The sequence below is a fragment of the Cebus imitator genome, unplaced genomic scaffold (assembly GCF_001604975.1).
Source record: "Cebus imitator isolate Cc_AM_T3 unplaced genomic scaffold, Cebus_imitator-1.0 Scaffold125, whole genome shotgun sequence".
Taxonomy (NCBI): domain Eukaryota; kingdom Metazoa; phylum Chordata; class Mammalia; order Primates; family Cebidae; genus Cebus; species Cebus imitator.
In genome coordinates this window covers 2,230,022-2,252,211 of record NW_016107440.1, presented here as the reverse complement: position 1 = coordinate 2,252,211, position 22,190 = coordinate 2,230,022, and the positions used below count along the sequence as shown (strand labels likewise).

At 48.6% G+C, this 22,190-nt stretch overlaps 1 protein-coding gene across 5 annotated transcripts in view; it reads left to right on the top strand.

Moving 5' to 3' along the window:
- Positions 1–1,060: 1,060 nt before the first annotated feature.
- The window catches only part of ZNF395 (zinc finger protein 395), a 43,839-nt gene continuing 22,709 nt past the window's right edge, over positions 1,061–22,190 (top strand). For 2 of the 5 annotated variants that reach the window (XM_017540431.2, XM_017540430.1), the window contains exon 1: positions 1,684–1,892. Coding sequence is in view for 1 of the 5 variants with exons in the window: in XM_017540429.2 (XP_017395918.1) it covers positions 1,089–1,096 (8 nt within the window). In the remaining 4 variants the exon portion in view is untranslated. Of the gene's footprint in view, positions 1,097–1,683; positions 1,893–12,968; positions 12,996–22,190 lie in introns of those variants that run through there. The other 3 variants (XM_017540429.2, XM_037742679.1, XM_037742678.1) reach the window with 3 other exon arrangements.

Sequence of the window (22,190 nt, the reverse complement as noted above, 5' to 3'; positions counted from 1 at the left end):
AAAAAAAAAAAAAAAAAAAAAAAACCCAATAAAATAAAATCAATCTGCATTTTCATATTAATGTAATTGTGGTGATCCCCACAACGTTATGTTCCTCTTAGTGCAAACAAGAAATGTTTCCTAGAGCATGAGAGTCAAAGGGTAGAACACGCCATTGCTGAATTACTGGGTAGCCGGATTTTCCTATAGTGGGACTTCTCCATGGCAATGCCAGCATTTTTTCGGACTGTACAATTCTTTGTTGTGGGGGGCTGTCCTCCTGTAGAGTAGGATGTTAGCAGCCTCCTTGGCCTTTACCCACCAGATGCCAGTAGCTCCCCTCTCCCAATTGTGACGATCCAAAGCGCCTCCAGACATTGGTGTCTCATCACCCCCAGCCCATAACAAGTGTCCTATAGGAATTTTGGTTCTAGTTAGATAATTTTCTTATTTCACAAATGGTGGGAAATGGGGGAAGGGAAATACTTATTACTTATTTGCTATGAGCTAGACACTCTTATCTGTGTTATTCCATCTTGCAGATGAAGACGCTGGAGTACCGAGTGGAAGAACCTGCTGGAGATCATAAAAGCGAATTTAGTTCAATCAGGACTGCAAGCCGGTTTGTCTGACTACAAAGACTTTAGCCCTTTTCCAGGACACTCCCACTGCTTCTTTGCCAGAAAAACAGCACACCTCAAACCGAAGGTGAACGGCAAATTCAAAAACTGTATACAAAACATATTTAAAAACTTTTTTAGGAGAGAGGCATCACTACCTTCAGAGTTATTACATTTGCTTGAATATAAATATACATGCCAACACATATATAGACATGGGGGCCCCTCACTACCGTTGTGGCTCTGGTCTTATCTCTGAAAAACACAGAATAACACAATGGAACAACTTCAATTCTCCTTGTTACAAATTATCCAAAAGCCAGAGTCTAACGGTGCCAAAAGCAACCGGTCCTGTTTACGTAAGGCTTGAAGGCTAATAGTTAACTTTTTCCCATTTAATTCCAGCAACAGTAAATAACGCCTCACTTTACACCGCCAGAGGAAGGAGATGTCATGAAATGGGGAAGAAAACACTGAGTGCAAAGGAAAATGGGAAGGTGCTTTCCAGCTTCCTCCCCCTGGCGCGGGCGCGGGCCCTTGGGTCGGCCGGGACTGCACCGCCTGGGTCCCCCCGGTCCCCACCGAGCTCCCGAGCGCGGCGCCCCAGCTCTCTGGCTCCATTCCCGCCCCAGGGCGAGCCTGGCCCCTCTCAGAGAAGCCCGTCCCAGAGCCAGGCCTGGAAAAACAACAGCGAGACAAACTTTGGCTCGGTGCGAAAAGCCAAGCCTCAAGTTTGGCTCGGGGCTGCAGCTGCCGGTTCCGATCGGGGGGTGGGGTGGGGTGTGTGTGGGGGGGTCACCACTCGGTCAGGTTCAAGTGCGCATGTGCGCGAGGAGTCGCTCGGGCACTTATTGAGCGCCGACTGTCTACGGGCAGCCGGGGGTGTGTAGCCGGGGCGCACGGGGCGGGCGGGCTGCGTGCTGGGCGGGTGCGCGGCCGGGGGGTGGCCGGGGAGGCGCGGGGGCGCGGGGGTTGGGCGGGCGGGGGTGTGTCCCGAGCGTCTCTGCAGGGCGCCGGCGGGCGCGCTGCTCCGCTCCCTTCCCGGGCGGGAATCCGGGCCGGGTTGTGGCCGCGGCCGCGTACGTGAGCGCAGTGTCCCGGGGAGGGGGCAGGCCGGCCAGGTGGGCGCCAACCCAGCCTCGGCGTTCGGCCGGAGCGGAGCCGGGCCGCGGGCCGCGCCGGGAGGGCGTGCAGGGCAGCGGCCGCTGCAGCCCGGAGCCGAGCGAGCCGTCCGAGCCGAGCCGTCCGAGCCGGGGAAGCCCGGCGCGCCGCTGCCGTTCGTGGCGGGCCGAGGTGAGCTGCGCGGGGACCTCGCGGCGCGGCAGCCGGGGACGGGGGCGGCTGCGAACTTCCCACGCCCCGCGCGCTCGCCTGGGGGCCGGGCCGGCGGCCTGGGGGCCTCGGGGGTCTGGGAGGCCGGGGCCGCGGCGGGCGGGGCGCGGGGCGCTGCGGCAGGGCCGGGGTGGCGGGCGGGGGTGGCTGCCGCTCCCGCGCGTCGCCTTGTTTACCTCGCGCGCCGCTGGCGCCCCCCCTCGGAGCCCCCTCCCTGACTTCGGGCGGCCGGGAGTCGACACTCGGAGGGACGTGGACCGGCCCGCCTGCTCCTCCCCGGCCCTTTCCGGCGGGGCCGCCCGCCCGACCCTCCCGCGCCCCGCGCGTTCCTGCGGGTTCCTGCCCACTCCGGCCAGCGCGCGAGGCCGGGCTGCGGGACGGGCGGGACAGCGGGACTGGGGGACACACCCTCCGCCCGCGGGCGGCCCGCGCCCCTCCCGCCCTGGCCGCCACCCCCTCTGCCCGCGCGCTCTCGCCCCCGCGCCCCTGCCCCTCCCCGGCGGTGGCACAGTGGGCTCGCGCGGTGCCCGAATGGGGGCCTGCACGGGGAGTTTGTCCTGTGCAAACAATTTCCGAGGCAGCGTTTTCTTCCCTGGCGGGGAGTGCAGGGCTCAGCGCCTTCACTTTGGAACTGACTCAGACCTGACGAAGCCCACCTGGCTGGCGGGGAGGGGGGCCTCCGCCTCTCGGTTTTGAGCAGCCCTGGCCAGTTCCCGGTGGCCTCGTAGGTCTTCCACCGGGCAGGCGTTCCCATGATGCCAGGCTGCCGGGCGCGGGGGATCCCTGCAGGCCGGCACCGCTTTCCTTAGAACCCCCTTTCTGGAAAGGTGCACCTGGGGTCTTTGCTTCAAAGTGAGGGAGCCACAGGTTCCTAAGGCTGCCTTCACACACTCTCCAGGTGTTGTGTAAACAGAAGCTCCTGGTCGCAAATACCTTGAAACACAAGGGAACGTGGCCATTAAGTTCAACTCTACAGGTCCTTTTGGGGAGCTGCTGTGCTCCCAGCACGGTGCCAGGCTCTCTGGGAGGCGGCGGAGGCCCCAAGGAGACCCCAGGCTGCAGGAAGCCTAGGACTGACTAGGTGGAAGTGATTTAGTAGTTGACGTTCAAGTGAATGTGCAGTGGCTGCCTGAGTGAGTGGAGATGCTGGGGTGGGAGCATATCAGATAAAGGAAGGAGGACATTGGGGAAGGGAAGTGGAGTACTACATTTTGAAATAAGTTATGCCTGTGGAGAGGTGGAGAGTAACTCATCCCTAGGGCCCAAAGACAAGAGGAGAAGCAAGTAACAGGTGGGATAGTTTGCAAAGCGGGGCAGAGGAGCACAGGCTCATACCCATCTCGGAGCGGGAGGAGACAGAGATATAAGAGATGACTCCCTCCCTCCAGGGCGTCTACTCTCATGAAGGATGTGAGCCTGGGAAATCAGACACCAAGAAATATAATGGTAACTGTCAAAGTGCGACGTGCAGAAATAGTTCTGTTGGAGTCTGAGAAGGGAGCCGTGGGTAGGGCTCAGTCACCAGGACTGTCTGTATTCCTGGAGGCTGACGCTCTTGAGATGGGCTGTGAGGTGGGAATGAACATGGCTTTACAGAGAGGCAAGGAGATGGCCTTGGCCAGACCAGGAAACGTATCCTGTACAGTAGGAGACAGAGATGGAGAGGAACAATGGTTGAGATTGTGAAAGTCCTAGAAAGCCCTGTCGGTGATTGCATGCCACCCTGTGTGTCCTAAGGAGACAGTCAAGATTTCCGAGTGAGGGAATGTTGTAATAACAACTGTAATGGACGGGCTTTGGAAAGTCATGTTAGGAGGACACATCAGGGAGCAGGCGGCTGCAGCTGTGGGGTGCCCAGAGTTTGCACTGGGATCGGTGGAAGTGGAAAAGGTGGGTTTGAGAAACATGGCTGTTGAAATAATCTGTTTACAGGGCAGGGTCAAGGGATGAGATGAATGGAAATTAATTCTTGGTGGAAATTGATTCTATGCCAGGGCCTTGGGGCTGCTGTAGTTGGTAACTTGAGAAATCGGAAATGTGTATTTTGGAGAGAAGGAATTGACTACTCAGGCTGTAGAGAAGTTTCTTGGGGCTGCTAAGATATCCAGATGTGGGTGTCCTGCAAGCAGCTATGCTCTGAGATGAGGAGGGAGGAGTGGGGGGTGGGGGGAGCCCCCGGGGTTGGTGTTGCAGAGGCTGCAGAAGCCAGGAGAGGGAAGGGGCTTGGAGGAGAAGTGGGGAGGCTGCTGGTAATAGGCGGGCAGCAGAGGATGCCCCTGAATGGCACTCGCCTGAACCGAGGGGCTTCTGTTTCTCTCTCCCGCACTGCCATTCACAGGACATTGCCCGGTTCTGAACCTGAAGCTAGAAAAGCAACTGTGGGCAGTTGGGCCCTGAGGAGGATGGGGCTGTTGATTCTTCTAATCGCGAGGGTGGATTGGAGGTTAGAAGGAAGTAGAATGGGATTTGCTAAAGACAATAAATTGCTGGGCTTTGAAATACGTTGAACTTTGCTGGGGGCTGGGGGGTGGGTAGGAGTGAGAGAGTTAGGGAGGAGGACATTTTAACTCTAGGGATATTGTGATTCCCAGGGCCGTTCCTACCAGAGCCTGGCACCCTGCAGGTAGAGGGGAGCTCTTGCTGTTTTTTTTTTTTTTTTTTTTTTTTTTTTTTTTTTTTTTTTTTTTTTTTTTTTTTTTTTTTTTTTTTTTTTCCTGAGCTCTGTTCATGTTGCAAGGGTGACACAGAGTGATTTGCTGAACAAATTCCCCAGGCCTCAACATGCAACATCTGAATTTGAATGATGGTTGCAAAAAGCTGTGGATTGAGCTGAGAACGTAATTACTGTTACTTAGCCTCCTTGTTTCTCTGAGATGCAGGATCAGTGAGTGAACTAGTAGGGGAAGAGGATTTGGGAATCAGATAATTTTCTTTATCGGGTGTATCTGACTGTCCAAAGACTAATTGCAGTGGAGAAGTTGTCAAGCTTATTGACTCATTGGAAAGCAGTGTCTGTACTGTTTTGACTGTGACTTACCTTAAGAAATGAAATTTACATCGTGACCTAGTACCTACAATCATGTATAAAGAAATCGAATCTAAGTTCATAAAGTACTACCTCCCTTTGCTCGGTGTCATCTCTGATGTTTCTATTTTCTAGTCTATTATTGTTCACTCAAAAAGCTGTTGTCTCCCACTAAGTTGATCTAATCGTCCTCTAATGGATCATAACCCACAGTGTGAAAAAAACAGAGTTTTCACATTCAGTGAGTATTTGTTAAGCTGTTTAAGTGAAGAGCTACTGTAACTAGTAAGGTGGAAGAAGGCATGAGGAAGGGTAGATTTACAGACTGTTTGGAAAGATGAGAGACACCTTGATTAAGGAGCAAGCCAAGGTGATTAAATGCCAACATGAAAAATCATTTCCTGTGGGGCTCAGAGAAGCCGGGAGTGATCTGTGCTGTGTGGCTTGGAAAAAGGTTTGGGGACAAGGAAGTCTGGGATGAACTGTTTTTGGTGTTTCAGCGTGCTGCAGAGTTGGGGAGGTGTATAGAATGGGCAAAGCCTTGGAGTTAGGAATGTGTAAAGTCTATGATTGTGTCAGAGAGAAGAACAGAGGGTTCTTGTTAGAGATTAGAGAGAAATCAAGTTGTTAAAGTGGGCCGGGGTCACTTATAGGGCAAAGGTTGTAAACTGGTGGCCAAGGAGGGTTTTAAGCATAAGGATATGTTATACTTTGGACTACATAAAGATGTTTAAAAATTGGGGAAAAAATCCAGAAAAATCTCTGGATTTGCAGCTCTTTTAAGGAGTCAGACCTGGTGTTCATCTCAAGCTGAGAAGGCTGTCCCCTGCGGACAGGAGGCAGGCTCATGGTCCCGGGGCTTCCTTTCGCCTCAGTCTGTTCACTTTCCATCCACGACTTAGTCCTGTAGGCGTTTTGCTTTGCGGTCTCAGTTTTCAAGAGACTCGAATGCCAAGCCAGGAAATTCGGGATTGCTGTCATGGGCTCTGGGTGGCCACTGAGGAGTCCGGGTAGGAGTGTGGCATTATGGAATCTGAGATATTTCTGTGCACTGGATTTGTTTAAGGCAAATCAACAGCACTTTTTGAGAAGCTGCTGGCTGGGACTTTGAAATATTTTTATGACAATGGCAAAGGAATTGTAGAGGGTCTTGACCTGTGTTCTCCATAGTAAGGCAAATTCTGAGTGACCCCAAGATTTCTCCACCCTTCCCATTTTCCACTTCTGGCTGGCAGGGATCTCAGAATGATGTTGAGGTCATACCTTGGTGAGTTGTGAGTCACAGTCGGCAAGTGTCGACTATGACGAACAGTTCTCAAGAGCTTGTTGATCCAAATGACTCCCAGAAAATGGGCTGATTTGGGGTTCCAGCCTAAGTGAGTACGTTCAGGACTCTGTGGCCTAGAATAGTCTTGTTTTCCACACAAGACTGAGAGGTCTTCCCAGATGAGCCACAGATGAGACAGACTGACCAGGAGTCACCCTGCCATTACTAACTTCAGTGATTTTAAAATGTTGATCTGGCTGTAGTGGCTCATGCCTGTAATCTGAGCACTTTGGGAGGCTGAGGCAGGAAGATTGCTTGGGTCCAGGAGTTTGAGGCCAGCCTGGGCAACATGGTTGAGACCCTGTCTCTACAAAAAATAATAATTAAAAAAAAAAAAAACTAGCTGGGTGTGGTGGTGCATGCCTGTACTCCCAGCTACTCAGGAGGCAGAGGCGGGAGGAGCGCTTGAGCCCTGCAGGAGGTGGAGGCTGCAGTGAGCGGAGATCATATCATTGCACTCCAGCCTGGGCAACAGAGTGAGACCCTGTCTCAAAGTAATGTTTCAAAGCTTTTGAAACATTAAAAACATGAAACTGAAGTGCATTTGTTTAAAAATGTGTGGCTGTAGGATGCAAGGATAACCAGAAGCCAGCTGAATCATATCAAATTAAATCTATTTCCTACCTTATATGGTGGTTTAGTTACTAGACCAGAGGAACAGTGCAGCAACTATGGTCCATTTTAACTTCAGTATTTAACAGTTTATTGAGGTATGATGGTCCATGTCAAACTGTAAGGGGTCACATGTGGGCTGGATGGTGTTACTAACTTAACAACCCCCTGAAACTTTTAATTTGTAGCACTGAGGCAGCCTGGAAGGAGATCTGAAAATGAGTACAGTAGAGTTCCATTCTTGGCCTTGATCTGGTCAACGCTTTCCTGGTGTCAGTGAAGATACAGAAGGCACGTTCATCAGATTTGTTGGTGGCGCAGGAGTGGGAGGGATTGCAGGTTTTGCAGACAAATCAAGGCTCGGAGTCGTCTAGAATTAGAGGTGCAAATTAAAAAGAAAACAAATTCAGTAAGGGATGAATGTAAAGTCTGATTTAGGTTTAAAAATTTGAATTGTTGCGTTTTGAGCTGTTCATATGTCCTGATAAGATAATACCACTTCTGGGGATGTAGCTGAGACCATATCCAAAATGTAGATGGTGATTTATGCACAGAGATGGAATATTCTGAGGTCTTTTTAAAACTATAGTAAAAACTCGAGAATAACGTAAATATCCAATGGTGTGGGCTAGAGGTAACAGATGAGTGAATTCTGATAGATGTCTTTAAAACAGAATGTTAGGAAGCCATGAAAGATGATGTTTAGGAATAGCTTTAAAATAACAGGGGAAAATGTTTCTGCCAAACGCTAAGGGACATCTACAGTGTGATTTCAAATGTTAATAAAGCAGTGTGCTTAGAAAATGACTGGAAGGAAATAGACTAATAATAGTAATATCAAAATAGAAATGCCAGTTGTTTCTGTATGAGTTGAGGTATGTGACTTTTTTTTTTTTTTAACGTTTGTATTATTTGTCTTTTCTCTAGTTGTAGATATGTTCCACAGTGGGGACTTCTGCAATTTTTAAAAGTTTTTATTGTTCAAGGACAAGAGAGGGGAGAGTAGATGATTCATTCAGTGATTAATCTTTAGTGTCTGCCCGCTGTGTGTCAGGCTCAGGGTTAGGGACTGGAGTCACAATGTAAGACAGAGTCCTTGACCCCAGGTTGGCCCAGGTCCACCGAGGAGGGTCAGGGCATGGGGAAAAAAAGCCTTGGGATTTTTCTGATGTTTGTGAGTTCAGTGTGAGCCTTGAGTGGATGAGGCTTTTATTCTTATTTATTTATTATTAATTTTTTTTTTGAGACTGAGTTTCACTCTTGTTGCCTAGTCTAGAGTGCCACGATGTTGGCTCACCACAACCTCCTTTTCCTGGGTTGAAGCGATTCTCCTGCCTTAGCCTCCTAAGTAGCTAGGATTACAGGCATGCACCACCGTGCCTGGCAAATTATGTATTTTTAGTAGAGATGGGTTTCTCTGGTCAGGCTGGTCTCAAATTCCGACCTCAGGTGATCCGTGTGCCTCTGCCTCCCAAAATGCTAGGATTACAGGCATGAGCCACTGTGCCCGGCCTTATTTTTATTTTTATGTTAGAGAGTCATGAGTCATGCCATGTTGTCCTGCTGGATTCGAACTCCTGCGCTGAAGCGTTCCTCCTGCCTCAGCCTCCCAAGTGGCTGGGACTACGCTCATGTGTCAGTGAGCTTAGCTCTAAGATATGGCTTTTAAAAAATGAAATGCAGTTTGTAACAGGACCAGAAATTCAGCGATCTAATCACAAGATCTAGTCTTAATGACCTTGGCTGGTCACGTAACATTTGGACACTGGAGAGCCAAGGGTTAACAGGGACATAAGCAAGCGATGATCCCAGAAAGGAGACCAGGATGCTGGAGGATGGGGAATGACTGAACTACGTTCATTTGATGGATACACGGTGGCACCTTCAAATGGTTTCCTGGCTCTCGGACATAGGAAGGAGGAGACTTGTTCATTTTTGCTCCTGGTGTTCGAATACAACCAATGGATGGAACGGTTGCTTTATTCTCTGTAGCTGCAGATTCCTCATCTATGGCATGATTACATGATTCCTTGTCTGTAGAATGATCAGCGACCAGGCTGATCACAGACTTTAAGGTCTCCTTTAACCTGAAAGACTGGGACAGCAGATTTCAGTTCAACATGAAAAAGGATTTTCTAGCTGGGAGATCTGTCCAGCAGAGGAAATGTCTGCCCAGGAAGTAGTGAGCTTACCGCTGTTGGAGGTGTTTAAGTAGAGCTGAATGCTGTCGATGAGGGTTGCTGTAGAAGAGAAGGACAGGAATTAGGTGGACCGCCAAAGTCTCTTCCAATTTCTGGGGTCAGTTATTTAATATGTGACTTGTCAAAGCCAAAAGACACATAGGATAGGGGCCTTACCTCCAGTGGCAAGTATTTGAGTCAATATCTTCAAGTGTGTTCTTTAAAAAATGTTTATAAATAGGACCCAGCATTTTTGAGAGACCCTATTGGGATAATTTTAGAAAGAATGAAAAAATAAAACAAAAGGCCGGGCACAGTGGCTCAGTGCCTGTAATCCCATCACTTTGGGAGGCTGAGGTGGGTGGATCACGAGGTCCGGAGTTCAAGACCAGCTTGGCCAACATAGTGAAACCCTGTCTCTACTAAAAATACAAAACTTAGCTTGGCATTTTAGCACATGCCTGTAGTCCCAGCTACTCAGGAGGCCGAGAAAGGAGAATCAGTTGAACCCGGGAGGTGGAGGTTGTGGTGAGCCGAGATCGTGCCACTCTGAAGTGCAGACTCTGAAGTGCAGTGGCACAATCTCGGCTCATCACAACCTCCACCTCCGGGATTCAAGGAGACTCTGAAGTGCAGTGGCATGATCTCTGCTCACCACAACCTCCATCTCCCGGGTTCAAGTAAGTCTCAAAAACAAAAACAAAACAAAAAACAGGCTAGGTGCATTGACTCAGGCCTGTAATTTCAGCACTTCGGGAGACTGAGGTGGGCGGATTGCTTGAGCTCAGGAATTCAAGACTGACCTGGGCAACAGAGAGAGAACTTGTCCGTGCAAAAATTAGAAAAATTAGCGAAGCATGGTGGTACACCTGCCATGGTCCCAGTTACTTAGGAGGCTGGGGTGGGAGGCGCACTGGGGCCTAGATTTTGAGGCCTGGGTGACAAAGCGAGACCTTGGCTCATAAAAAGGAAACAAAGGATGAGGATAACTATTTTAAACCAGGTCAGAACTTAGTTTGTGACCGCAGGGATGCTGAAAATTAAATTTAGTCCTTAGGGAAAGCAAGACAGTTTGAGGAGGAAATGGCCAGTAATAAAGCACCACACAGACTAACATGTAGCAGAGTAGTAGGGTCATGCTGAGCGCGGCGGCTCACGCCTGTAATCCCAGCTTTGGGAGACCGAGGTGGGTGGATCACTGGAGGCCAGGAGTTCGAGACCAGCCTGGCCAACATGGTGAAACCTAATCTCTACTGAAAATACAAAAATTAGCCAGGTGTAGTGGTGTATGTCTATAATCCCAACTACTCGGGAGGCTGAAGCAGAAGAATCACTTGAACCCGGGAGGCGGAAGTTAAAGTGAGCCAAGATCATGCCACTGCACTCCAGCCTGAGTAACAGAGCGAGACTCCGTCTCTCAAAAAAGAGAATAGTGGGATCATGCCACTTCTATCTGGAATGACAGCTAAATTAAGAGGGGGCCTTCAGTGTGTGCTGGGTCCTCTGCTTGGCTGTGGAGGACGTGGTGTGACCCTGAATGTCTCCTTCCACTTCATGTCCACACTGTGGATTCATATCCCCAGGAGCATCTTGCTCAACACCATCCTGACATGGGCGTTGAGATGGAGCCCTCTGATTGCTCTGCAGTTTAGCGTTAAAGAGAACATGGGGCAGATCGATTGAAAGACATTTTAAACCGGGACTTTGCAGGAAACATATGTTTAGTTTATATCAGACAATAAATTTGTAATTGGAATCAAATTTTTTTTTTGAGACAGGATTTTACACTGTTGCCAGGCTGGAATGCAGTGGTGCAATCATGATTCACTGCAGCCTCGACCCACCAGGATCAAGGGATCCTCCCACCTTAGCCTCCTAAGTTGCTAGGATTATAGGCCTGAGCCACTGCTCTTGGCTTAACATTTAAAAAATTTTTGCATATATATTACTTATAGCTTACATATGGAAATTTTTTTTTAGTTTAATTCTGCTTAACTTTCGCTGAAATATATGCTTTATTTAGAATCTGCATTGATTATTTAAAACTTTTAGATTTCTCTTCCTGATATTTTTGGATTATTTTTACTGTTGTTTTTGCTGAAGTGTGGGGCACTGCTAGGGCTAAATCACTGAGCAGAAGTTTCTTAGCTCTGCAAAAAGAGTAGAGGTTTAGCTCATCTGTGGACATCATCATAAGGTGATTTTTGTCTCCGAGTGATTTATGCTTGCATATTGCCGTTTGAGAAATCAGTTATTTGGCAAGAAAGTGCTCTCTTTATATGGGATGAAGCAATTTTGGGGTGCATGGACTTAACAAATGGCAGTTTTGGATGTATGTGAAAAGCATAGACAGGACTTAGTTATTTAGAACTTGAGTTGAAAATTTTTGTACACTTAGTGACAGGCCAAAGTCGTCTTCGTCTCTGTGTCATTTGTGCCTCACATGGTGTCTGTCACATCAACTGTGCTTGTTGAATTTCTGTGAATTGGTTTGCTGGGCTACATATGGTGGGTTTGGGGAAAACTTAGGCTAACATGCTTTTTGTTTTTGTTTTTTTTTAATTTGAGACAGTCTTGCTCTGTTTCCCAGGCTGGAGTGCAGTGATGCGATCTCGGCTCACTGCAACCTCTGTCCTCTGGTTTCAAGCAATTCTCCCTGCTTCAGCCTCCCAAGTAGCTGGGATTACGGGCATCCGCCACCATGCCTGGCTAATTTTTGTATTTTTTAGTAGTGACGGGGTTTGCCTTGATAGCCAGGCTGGTCTTGAACTCCTAACCTCAGGTGATCCTCCCACCTCAGCCTCCCAAAGTGCTGGAATTACAGTAGGCATGAGCCCTGCCTTTTTTTTTTTTTTTTCTTTTAAAGAAAGTAAAATATGATAACAAATAATAGGTCTCAGGTGGGCATGGTGGCTGACACCTGTAATTCAAAGACATTGAGAGGCTGAGGTGGGAGGATTGATTGAGCCCAGCAGATCAAGACCAGCTTGGGCAACATGGTGAAACCCCATCTTTATAAAAAATATAAAAATGGGCCAGGTGTGGTGGTGTACACCTGCAGTCACAGCTACTTGGGAGGCTGAGGGAGGAGGATCACCTGAACCTGGGGAGGTCAAGGCTGCAGTGAGCTGTGCTGGTGCCACGCAACTCCAGTCTGGGCAACAGAGAGATACCCTGTCTCAGAGAGAAATAAGAAAACCAAAACCCAGTTGTCAGCCTTTTTTGTCATTTGAGTATCAGGAAGCCATATACAACTCTCTTAGCAAAAACAACCGCATTCAGTGGCTGCTTTTCAAAGTGCCGGAGGAATTGAAAACTCCCTCTCTTCTTTCTATTTTTCTTCTGCTGAAAATGAATTGCTCTTGGTGTGCTGTTCTTAAATTCATGTGTCCTGCGTCCATTTTTAATCTTGTTATCTATTTTTATGGTGACTGTCGCCATGGTACTCCTGCTCCTTGCATAGCACAACAGAGATTTCCGATGTCTGATAGGACAGCTCAGAGTTCTGCTGCAGCCGGGAGAGAAACTGTGTTTGAGTAGTTATTTTTTTAATTGAGGTGTAATTTACATACAGCACAGATCTTAAGTGTGCCGCTTAATCAGTTTTGACACATGCATATGGAGACAGAACATTTCTATCACCCCAGATGAGTTCCTCGTGACCATTATAAGCCCCACCCCCAACCAGAAGTACCATAAATCTGATTTCTACTGCCATAAGTTAGTTTTGCTTAGCAGATTCTAAATATTGTAATTTTGTCTTCCTTTCCTTTCCTTTCTTTTTTTTTCCTTTTCTTTCAACAGTCTTGCTCTGTTGTCTAGGCTGAAGTGCAGTGGCATGATCACAGGTCACTGCAGCCTTGACCTCCCGGGCTTGAGCCATTCTCCCACCTCGGCCTCCCAAGCAGCTAAGACCACAGGTAGGCTCCACCACACATGGCCAATTTTTAAATCTTTTGTAGAGACAGGGTCTTGCTCTGTTGCTCAGTCTGGTCTCAAAACTCCTGGCCTTAAGTGACTCTCTCACTCTGGCCTCCCAAAGTGCTGGGATTACAGATGTACCTGTGCACAGCCAATTCTGTGTTTCTAAGGACTCTCTAGGTAGTGCTTTGAGGAGGAGGAGGGGTGTGCATCTGTGTTTAAAAAGCAGTATCCCATATGGCTAGGAGTCCCCAGTGAGTGAATAATAATGTTTTAGAGTTTGTCCAATGGGATTAGCTCAGGGGATTTGGATTTATGTTAGGACTCCTGATTCCCAGCTGGAAGAGTCAAAACCACAGACAGGCCTGGTATGGAGGAAGTGTGGTTGGGCAGGGGCTGGCTTATCGGGGAGTGTGCGGTTGTGTTGGAGAGCCGCAGTGCTGGGTTAGGAGAACCGGAATTACTCCTAGTCTATCCCTTTGGATGACCAGAAGTCCCTTTGGCATGCTTTCTCTTTTTTCCCTGCCTTTGCCTTGAACTAGCATTTGAATTTAACAACCCGCAGAGTTGCACTTGCACTGTGGAAACCAGATCTGTGCTGCAAAGCCCGCTGCTGGCTGGAAACGCAGGTGTGCACTGCTGAGCTCACAGCCCCTGGGAAGCGTGGGCCAGATTCAGGGTGAAATTGCCCCAAACATGTTATTGAAATGCATTGAACAGGGCCTGTTTCTTTTCCTTTTTTGAAAAAAATTTAAATGAAATTTTCATTGTGCAAGTTAGTACATGAACACATTCTCTGGAAGTGAAAAAATGCAAAACTTCTTGAGCAAGCCTAAAGTCTTCCTTGATGACTGTTCCTGATCCCAGTCCCTTCCCCAGAGGTTGAGCACTGTCACAGACTTGCTGGTCTTCAGCTGCCTCACATACTCACATCTAGACCTATAGGACTTAACAAAAAGTTAAGTGCATTGGCTGAGGATTACATGAGATCTCTTTACTGAATTGCTTCTTCCTCGCTCAGCCTCAGTCGGTTTGGTGAAAGTTCCTGGGCTTGTATGCAAAGGTCTCCTTGATTTTGTTTAACCTCTGCCTGGTCTCCATTAGAATTAGAAGGCCACACAATTACTTCACCTTTCCCTAATTCATGGGCCTCTCAGTCATTTCCAAATCCTTTACTGTTAAAAAAGCTGTTACCAGCTGGGCGCGGTGGCTCACACCTGTAATCCCAGCACTTTGGGTGGCCAAGGCAGGCAGATCACGAAGTCAGGAGTTGGAGACCAGCCTGGCCAATATGGTGAAACCCCGTCTCTACTAAAAATACAAAAATTAGCCAGATGTGGTGGCATGAGCCTGTAGTCCCAGCTACTCAGGAGGCTGAGGCAGAAGAATCGCTTGAACCTGGGAGGCAGAGGTTGCAGTGAGCTGATATTGCGACATTGCACTCCAGCCTGGACGACAGATCAAGATTGTCTGAAAACAAACAAACAAACACACACACACACACACACACACACACACACACACACACACACACACAGTTATCAAAAACACTGCTGTACACACCCCTGCAGCACCTGTGAGTTTTCTCTAGGGTAGGTAGGTACTGAGAGAGTGGAACTGCTGGGCCATAGGGTTCTTGAACTGTGCATTCTAACAAAGATGTCTTAAGGGGCCAGTTCTTCCCTTAGAGTTACTGTAAAGTGGGGGAGGCCTGCCCTGTGCTCAGACATGAGGCAGTTATTGGAAGATTAGGGGCAGGATTTGGAGTGTGCCAGGTGGGTACTCGCCGGCCTCACAGGTCGCACATGCCAGTGCTGGTCTGTGGGAAGTGTTGGTGTCAGGAAGGGCTCTTCTGGCCCTCCTATTTAATTCTGCTTGGTTCCCGCCCCCCAACCCCTGAGGACTTTGACCCGTATGCTGATAGTGGTTGTGTGAAAAAGCATCACAGGCCAGACGGGCAGCATTATGGACTCTGGGTGGGAAATTCTAAACTCAGTTCATGCAGCCTACTGGAGACCTTCACTGCACCTGCGATTCTTCTCCAGCGTGCCTTTGTAATCCAAAGTGTGACTTAAACACTCAAACCCAGGGCAAGGCATTTGAAAGCATGATGTTTTTTAAAGGCATCTAGAATGCTGCCACGTGGCTGTTATTAGCAGTTTATGTTGATTACAGAAGAATGGTGTCTGCTGCTGCTATTTACACTTCTGGCCTTCATCTCTAGCTCTCTACAGAACTTGTGCAAAACATGAGAGTTAATCCTATCAGATCAAACCCATGCGTTTAGGCGCCAGTATGGCAAGGGAGGGAGTGGCCGTGGCCCTCCTGAAGACAGCTCTGGGGCCGGTTGTGGGCTGGTGTCCCGGGCCACCTGGGTGGGGAGAGGGCAGAGGCCTCTTTGCAGCCTTCCTGGTTTTGCCTGCATTCAGCTTCAGATCTCCACGCAGACTGTAATGAAGTAATGCTAGTTGGACCCTAGGGCAGCCCCGCTTGTGCGTTCATTCACTGTCCACACGCAGTTTGCGCTTCATTTGCCTTCGTGGGGGTATTCCAGCATCCCCTCTCGGGTCTCCAGCTGATGTTAGCAGGGCCTCCCTTTTCTGTCATTTCAGTAGTTGGTGACCAAGTTGGCATTTTACTCCTCTCTCCTACTTGGTGGATTCTCTTGGGGCCCTCCTAGCCTTGAGCCTTCGTCCTGAAGAGCACTGTCGTCTTAGCTTGCCCTCCCTGTCACACAGCACATTTAGGTTCACGGTCCTCTGGCCTTATACATCATCTTTCTTTTTTCCCCCCGAAACAGGGTCTTACTCTGTCACCCGGGCTGGAACACATGGCACGATCACAGCTCACTGCAGCGTCAACCTCCCAGGCTCCAGTGATCCACCCACCTCAGCCTCCTGAGTAGCTGAGACCACAGGCACATGCTACCACACCTGGCTAATGTTTGTGTTTTTTGTAGAGATGGGGTCTGCCTGTGTTGCCCAGGCTGGTCTTGAACTCCTGAGTTCGAGCCACCCTCTGCCTCAGCCTCCTAAAGGGCTGTGATTTACAGGCGTGAGCCTCCACACCTGGCTGCATCTATCTTGATGAGCAGTAACCGGCGTTCCCAGTGCCGATGGTTTTATAGGGGTTTGGACAGGAGTGCGCGGTGTGCTGCTTTTTGTTTTAGTGCTTTTGCAGTGGCACTGGACAAAATGTCTTTTTCCTTTTTGGCCTTCGTGGCCACAGTAGATAACAGTGTGTCCTACAGTGACATCAGGTCTCTTTACTGGGTGTGACTGTTTCCACAGAGCTCTTGCACAGTTTGGATTTTTTTCTTACATTTCTTATGCTGCCCTTGTTGATGTTAAAGTTTCCTGTGTCCTCCCCCACCCCACCTTTGCACTCTTTCCTATAGTTTTCCCATAGATTTGGCTCTTCACTGCCTGGGCTTTGGTGTCTGCTTTCTTTTCAGGAGCTTGGCGATTCTTAAAAAAAATCAAGGCACTTGTAGAAAAAAAAATTCTTTGCCTCAATGAAGCCCTGAATTATCCTCTGGGTTAGGATCAATGCTTTTCCTCATTTTCCAAGTGAGGAAACTGAGGCACAGAAGGGTGAGGTCTTTTGCCCAAGGTCACAGGGGGAAGTCTGAGTTTTTTTTTTCTTTTTTGAGACAGGTTCTCACTCTGTCACCCAGGCTAGAGTGCAGTGGTACCGTCTATTGACTCACTGCAACCTCCCAGATTCAAGTGGTTCTCATGCCTCAGCCTCCCGAGTAGCTAGGATTGCAGGCATTCACCACTGTGCCTAGCTAATTTTTGTATTACTGTATTTTCTTTTTTTCAGATGGAATCTCTCACTGTAGCCCAGGCTTGAGTGCAGTGGCTTGATCTCTGCTCACTGCAACCACCGCCTCCTGGGTTCAAGCAATTCTCCTGCCTCAGCCTCCCAAGTAGGTGGGATTACAGGCGCCTACCACCATGCCCATCTAATTTTTGTATTTTTCATAGAGGTTTCGCTTTGTTTGCCAGGCTGGTCTTGAAGTCCTGACCTCAGGTGGTCTGTCTGCCTTGGCCTCCCAAAGTGCTGGGATTACAGGCATGAGCCGCTGCGCCTGGCTGAAGTCCGTGCAGCCCTGACTGTGCATTCTCTTTGGGATATTTGTAAATGGTGACATGAAAATAATTGTAGCCCTGATCCTGGGGGATCCCATGCCTGATACTTTGCTGTCATAATGCACATTTCCTGTTCCATGCCACAACCACCAACACCACACTAACCTCTTGGTGACTCAAGTATTTAATACTAAGGAAGTTTATGAGGTCATCTAATTTAGTCTCTCACTTGATGCATATTTTTCTTGGCTGTAGAACATCGTAGAAAGAGCATAGCTTGTGTGGGCCTGGGGGCTCACACCTATAATCCCAGCACTTTGGGAGGCCGAGGCGGGAGGATCAATTGAGCCCAGGAATTTGAGACAAGCCTTGGCAACATGGTGAAATCCCGTCTCTAAAAAAATACAAAAATCAGTCAGGCATGCTGGTGTGCACCTGTAGTCCCAGCTATTTGGAAAGCTGAGGGGGCAGGATTGCTTGAACCTGGGAGGTTAAGGCTGCAGTGAGCTGTGATATTGTCACTGCATTCCAGCCTGGGCGACAGAGGGAGACCCTGTCTCAAAACAAACAAACAAACATAGCTTTTGGAATCAGACACATTTGGGCTGACATTCTGAGTTCTGTCGTTTTCTAGCTTTGTGGCCTTAGGAAAATTACTTAACTTCTCTGAGACTTAGTTTGTCCATCTGTAAAATGGGAATGATGATGGTATTTATAATCTCATGGGTTATTTGTGGGGGATTAAATGAGACACAGCCTGTGAAATGTTCAGCAAGTTGACCGACACTTAAGTCTTTGATAAATGATAGCTATTAGAACATTCCTGAAGGAACATCAGTCTTTGAAAGGCCATGGATTACATAGAAGGGTTCCTGTTATTCTCTTGTCACTTAGATGTGATTTTATTTCTTGGGAACATCCTACTGCCTTTGCTTCAAAAGATTCTCTTCTAATGCTGGCCTTGAACTAAGTGCAGTCTGCCTCCAGTCTGCAGTGGGTAAGGGGTGTCAGCACCCTCAGTTGTGTCCTTGGGGCAGGCAGAGCTCATCAGCACCCTGTGCTGATTTTTCCCCTTCCTTCTCTGAAAACTCATGCATGTGGGCCAGCTGCTGTCTGCGATTGATGGACATTTATTTTGTTGCTTGGGCTCAGCACGTCTTCACCAGTGATAACCCTCTGATTCATGCCACCACCCTGTCCATTTTAGGAAAAGCATCAGAGTGGCACCCCAACATCGTAAGCCGGGACTGGGATGAACTCTCATTCAGCCTGTTTTGCCATCTCTCTCTCAGGCCCACAGTTACTGGGGCATAAAGATTCCTTAAATGGCTTCCTCCAGAGAAAAATACGGTTAAGGCACTTCCTCAGTGGTTTGTGCCCTGGGCAAGCCCCTCCTCCCTTCTGTTTATTTTCCGCTGTGTGTTTAAATCCTCCCCGATGGTGCCTGTCTTCTCTTCACTCAGGCTGACTTTCTGTTTTTGGGGGAAACGTGTGTCTCCTTCAACCTCCAGTCACTCAGCGGATTTATTTTTTTTTTGTTTTTAGATTCGTAACATTTTATTTTGACTTATCTAACTGCTGTCAAAAACTGAAAATTTTCACATGGATATTCATCTGACTCATGGGCTCCATTCTAAAAATCATCTTTTTAAAATCAGGCTTCACTCTGATTGCTGAAATTTTTTTTCATTTTCCTGAGAGAAGCAAATGTTCATTCTTTCATTTCATCATACCACACAAGTACATAAATGTAGCTTCGGAGCATATTAAGTGCTTTTATACACGAGTGCTGGCTGTGTGGACCAGGTGGTAGCTCTTTTAGGCCCCACATTCATTAAGGGCAGCATCTGACTCTTAGGCTTCTTAATATCTGGTTTGGTGCATGATCAAGAGCTGGGCCCACGTGTAGCATATCAGCAGGTGTTTAAGGATGCTGGGCTTTTTCTGCTCCGGGGCCCTGTCCCAGGGGGTCTGGTGAGTCCCTCCCCAGGTGGGTCTGGTTGTGGGCGGGATTAGCTCCCAGAGGCCTGCCAGTCCCCACCTGGGGGAGGTTTGGAGGAAGGGCCCCAAGGTTGAGATTCAGGCTTGGGGAAACAGAGCAGGAATGGGACCCCCTTCCCGAAAGTGAGCGGGGCAGGCACCTAGTCACGTGGGTGATGGGCAGGGGCCAGTCAGTGGCTTTGGGCTCCAGGGCCAGAGCTGTTTGATGTGGCGTTGAGCTCCAACCATGGACACTGGGGTGGGTTCCTTTTGACTGGCAAGCCTCTAAATGGGTGCCTTGATTACCTACCACACGGAGGGGGCGGTTGCCTTTTTAGGACCTGCTGATTCCAGCCAGGTGAGTCACCAGGTAGCTCTTATCCTCCCACCAGGCTCCACTGCCTGTCGGTTTGGCATTGTCAGAGAATGTAATCATTCATCGAAGTGACATTTGAGTTCCAAACCAGCTTTCTTCTTTAACCATTTCACCCCCAGGAGTGATTCTCCTTTGTTTAGCATTGTCAGGGAATATGACGGTCCATTCAAATGACTTTTGAATTCCAAATAGTGTTTCTACTTTAACTTCCTAAAGGAAAAAGAAAAAAAATTGGTCGGGCATAGTGGCTCACACCTGTAATCCCAGCACTTGGGGAGGCTGAGGTGGGCGGATCACTGGAGGCCAGGAGTTTGAGACCAGCCTGGCCAACATGGTGAAACCCCATCTCTACTAAAAATAAAAAGTTAGCCTGGCCGGGTGGTGAGTGCTTATAATCCCAGCTACTTGGGAGGCTGGGGCAGGAGAATTGCTGGGACCTGGGAGGCGAGGCGGAGGCTGCAGTGAGCCAAGATGGCACCACTGCACCCCAGCTTCGGCGACAGAGTAAGACTCTGTCTCAAAAAAAAAAAAAAGAAAAAATAAAGTAGAGCACATGTTCCCATGTTCCTCTGCTTTCTTCAAGGAGCAAGAACATAGGTGCCCTTTTTGTCATCTCGGGATTGTTACCTGGGGCATTGTTATGTCTCAGCCTTCCCTTTCCAGCGAGTGCCCACTCAGGGCCTTAGCGCTGAGCGGCCTTGACTGTTGGGTAGGCTTTGAGAACCCACACGTCTGTGTTTTATATTTTTGGAATGGCAGCTTTTGTTTTTTTTTAATTGCCGGCTTTTGCTTGTCGTTACTGCAAGTGCTTCCAATAGCTCCCTTCTCCATGAAACTCACTCTCTTCCTCTGGATCCCCCCAACTCACCCGCCCCCCCGCCCTCCCCAGCCTAAGCCTCCTCTTGCTGCTGGGTCTCCACTTGTGGGGCAGACAGAACTAGACCAGGAAGTCACGGGAAACTGACAATGCCCCTGGCCTGCTTGCTTTGGGATTTTGGACAAATAGGTGACGTTCTTGAAGAACCTGTGTTCTCACAGCTCTAAAATGGGGATAATCTTGTTCCTTCATATTTTATTGAGTTGCTGGGAAGTCACGAAAGAAAAGAAGCCCCCAGTGTGTGCGTTTGAGAGTGTAGACCTAAGTGCCGTTCAAGCATTTGTGGGTGGTTTGAGGTTGTGTGCAGGTCTCTTTTACCCTGAAGACTGCTAGTTGTGAGGCTTGTTCTCTCCTGGGATACTCGGCTCCTGGTCCCCCGCCTCCAGTCCTCCTGGCTCTGGGTAAAATGCCAAGTCAGCAATCATCCGTCTCCCCACCTCCTCCTGGAACTGTCACGTAGTTTGAGAACAGTTTAAATCAGGTTTAACCACACCACACGCTGTCCCTCCCCCACCACATACATGCACGTCCTCGCGCCCCATGCATTTACAAAAACACCTGGGGACAACTGCGTCTCCTCACCCAGACTTCTCAGCGTGGTCCTGCCTATTCCTGCTTCCTTCGGTGATTTCGTCGACCTGCATTTAAGGAAACCCTGTCTTAGGACCAAATTTGAATGCTCTTGATACTTTCGCCTTCATTTTAGGGCCCCAGCCGGTATTCTTTCTTGTAACGCATGTTTCTTGAATCTGGGCCTCTTCTTACCCCTGGGAGATCAGCTGTTTAAGATCAGTCTAAGGAGGCTGTTCCTGTCCATGCCAGTAGAGAGGGCTGTGGATTCCTGAGTCTTCACTGTGTGCCAGGGAGTGTCCTAAGAGCTGCCTTGTGTAATAGGGTAGTGTGAACTCCAGAGAGTCGTGAACAAAGGCACTGCATCTTGGAGAGCAGGCGGGGAGGTAGGTGTGAAGGAAGGGGAAGTGTGTTTTCTCCTGGGTAAAGTGTGAAAGCGCTTTCCTGCCAGCAGCGCAAACAGAAACCGTCTCTTTTACTTGATTGAATGACTGTCGAGCAGTCAGACCAGCAGAAATATTTGTTGACCAGGATCGTTTATTATTTGCTGGAGAGAATTCGCTGTAAGCAGATCAGATGACCTATTTCTGTGGCCCATCTGCTGGAATATGAAAATAGCAGTGTTATTTGGGGGCCCTTTTTTTCCTTTCCATTATTCTGTTACATCTGTTACTTAGAGTAATAGGAAGCCTGGATGCTCAGTTATAGGGGATGCCAGAGAGAAGATTCTAGCCTTGAATGGGGGTTGGACAGTCATTCTGGTCTCTATCAATCTTGATATTCCATCATGTTAATTTTACTGGTAGTCTAGTAAAAGTCTATTCTACACTGATGCAGTGTAGCCCAGTTTTTTTTAAAACCTTCAGAAAAAGACAATAGGGTGCCCTGAGAATCCAAATTGTCACACTCTGACCAGCCGATTTAGAACTTGAATCAATCCCCCCTTGAATCAATCGCCAATATGTTCAGTGCCATGTGTCTGAAGCTTGTACTTGAAAATCCTAAGTGTACACCACACTCATCTTAAAAAATAGTGTAGCAGGCTGGGCCTGGTGGCTCACGCCTGTAATTCTAGCACTTTGGGAGGCCGAGGTGAGCGGATCACAAGGTCAAGAGATCGAGACCATTCTGGCCAACATGGTGAAACCCCAAGTCTACTAAAAATATAAAAATTAGCGTGGTGGCATGTGCCTGTAGTCCCAGCTACTCGGGAGGCTGAGGCAGGAGAATCACTTGAACCCAGGAGGCGGAGGTTGCAGTGAGTTGAGATCACGCCACTGCATTCCAGCCTGGCAAC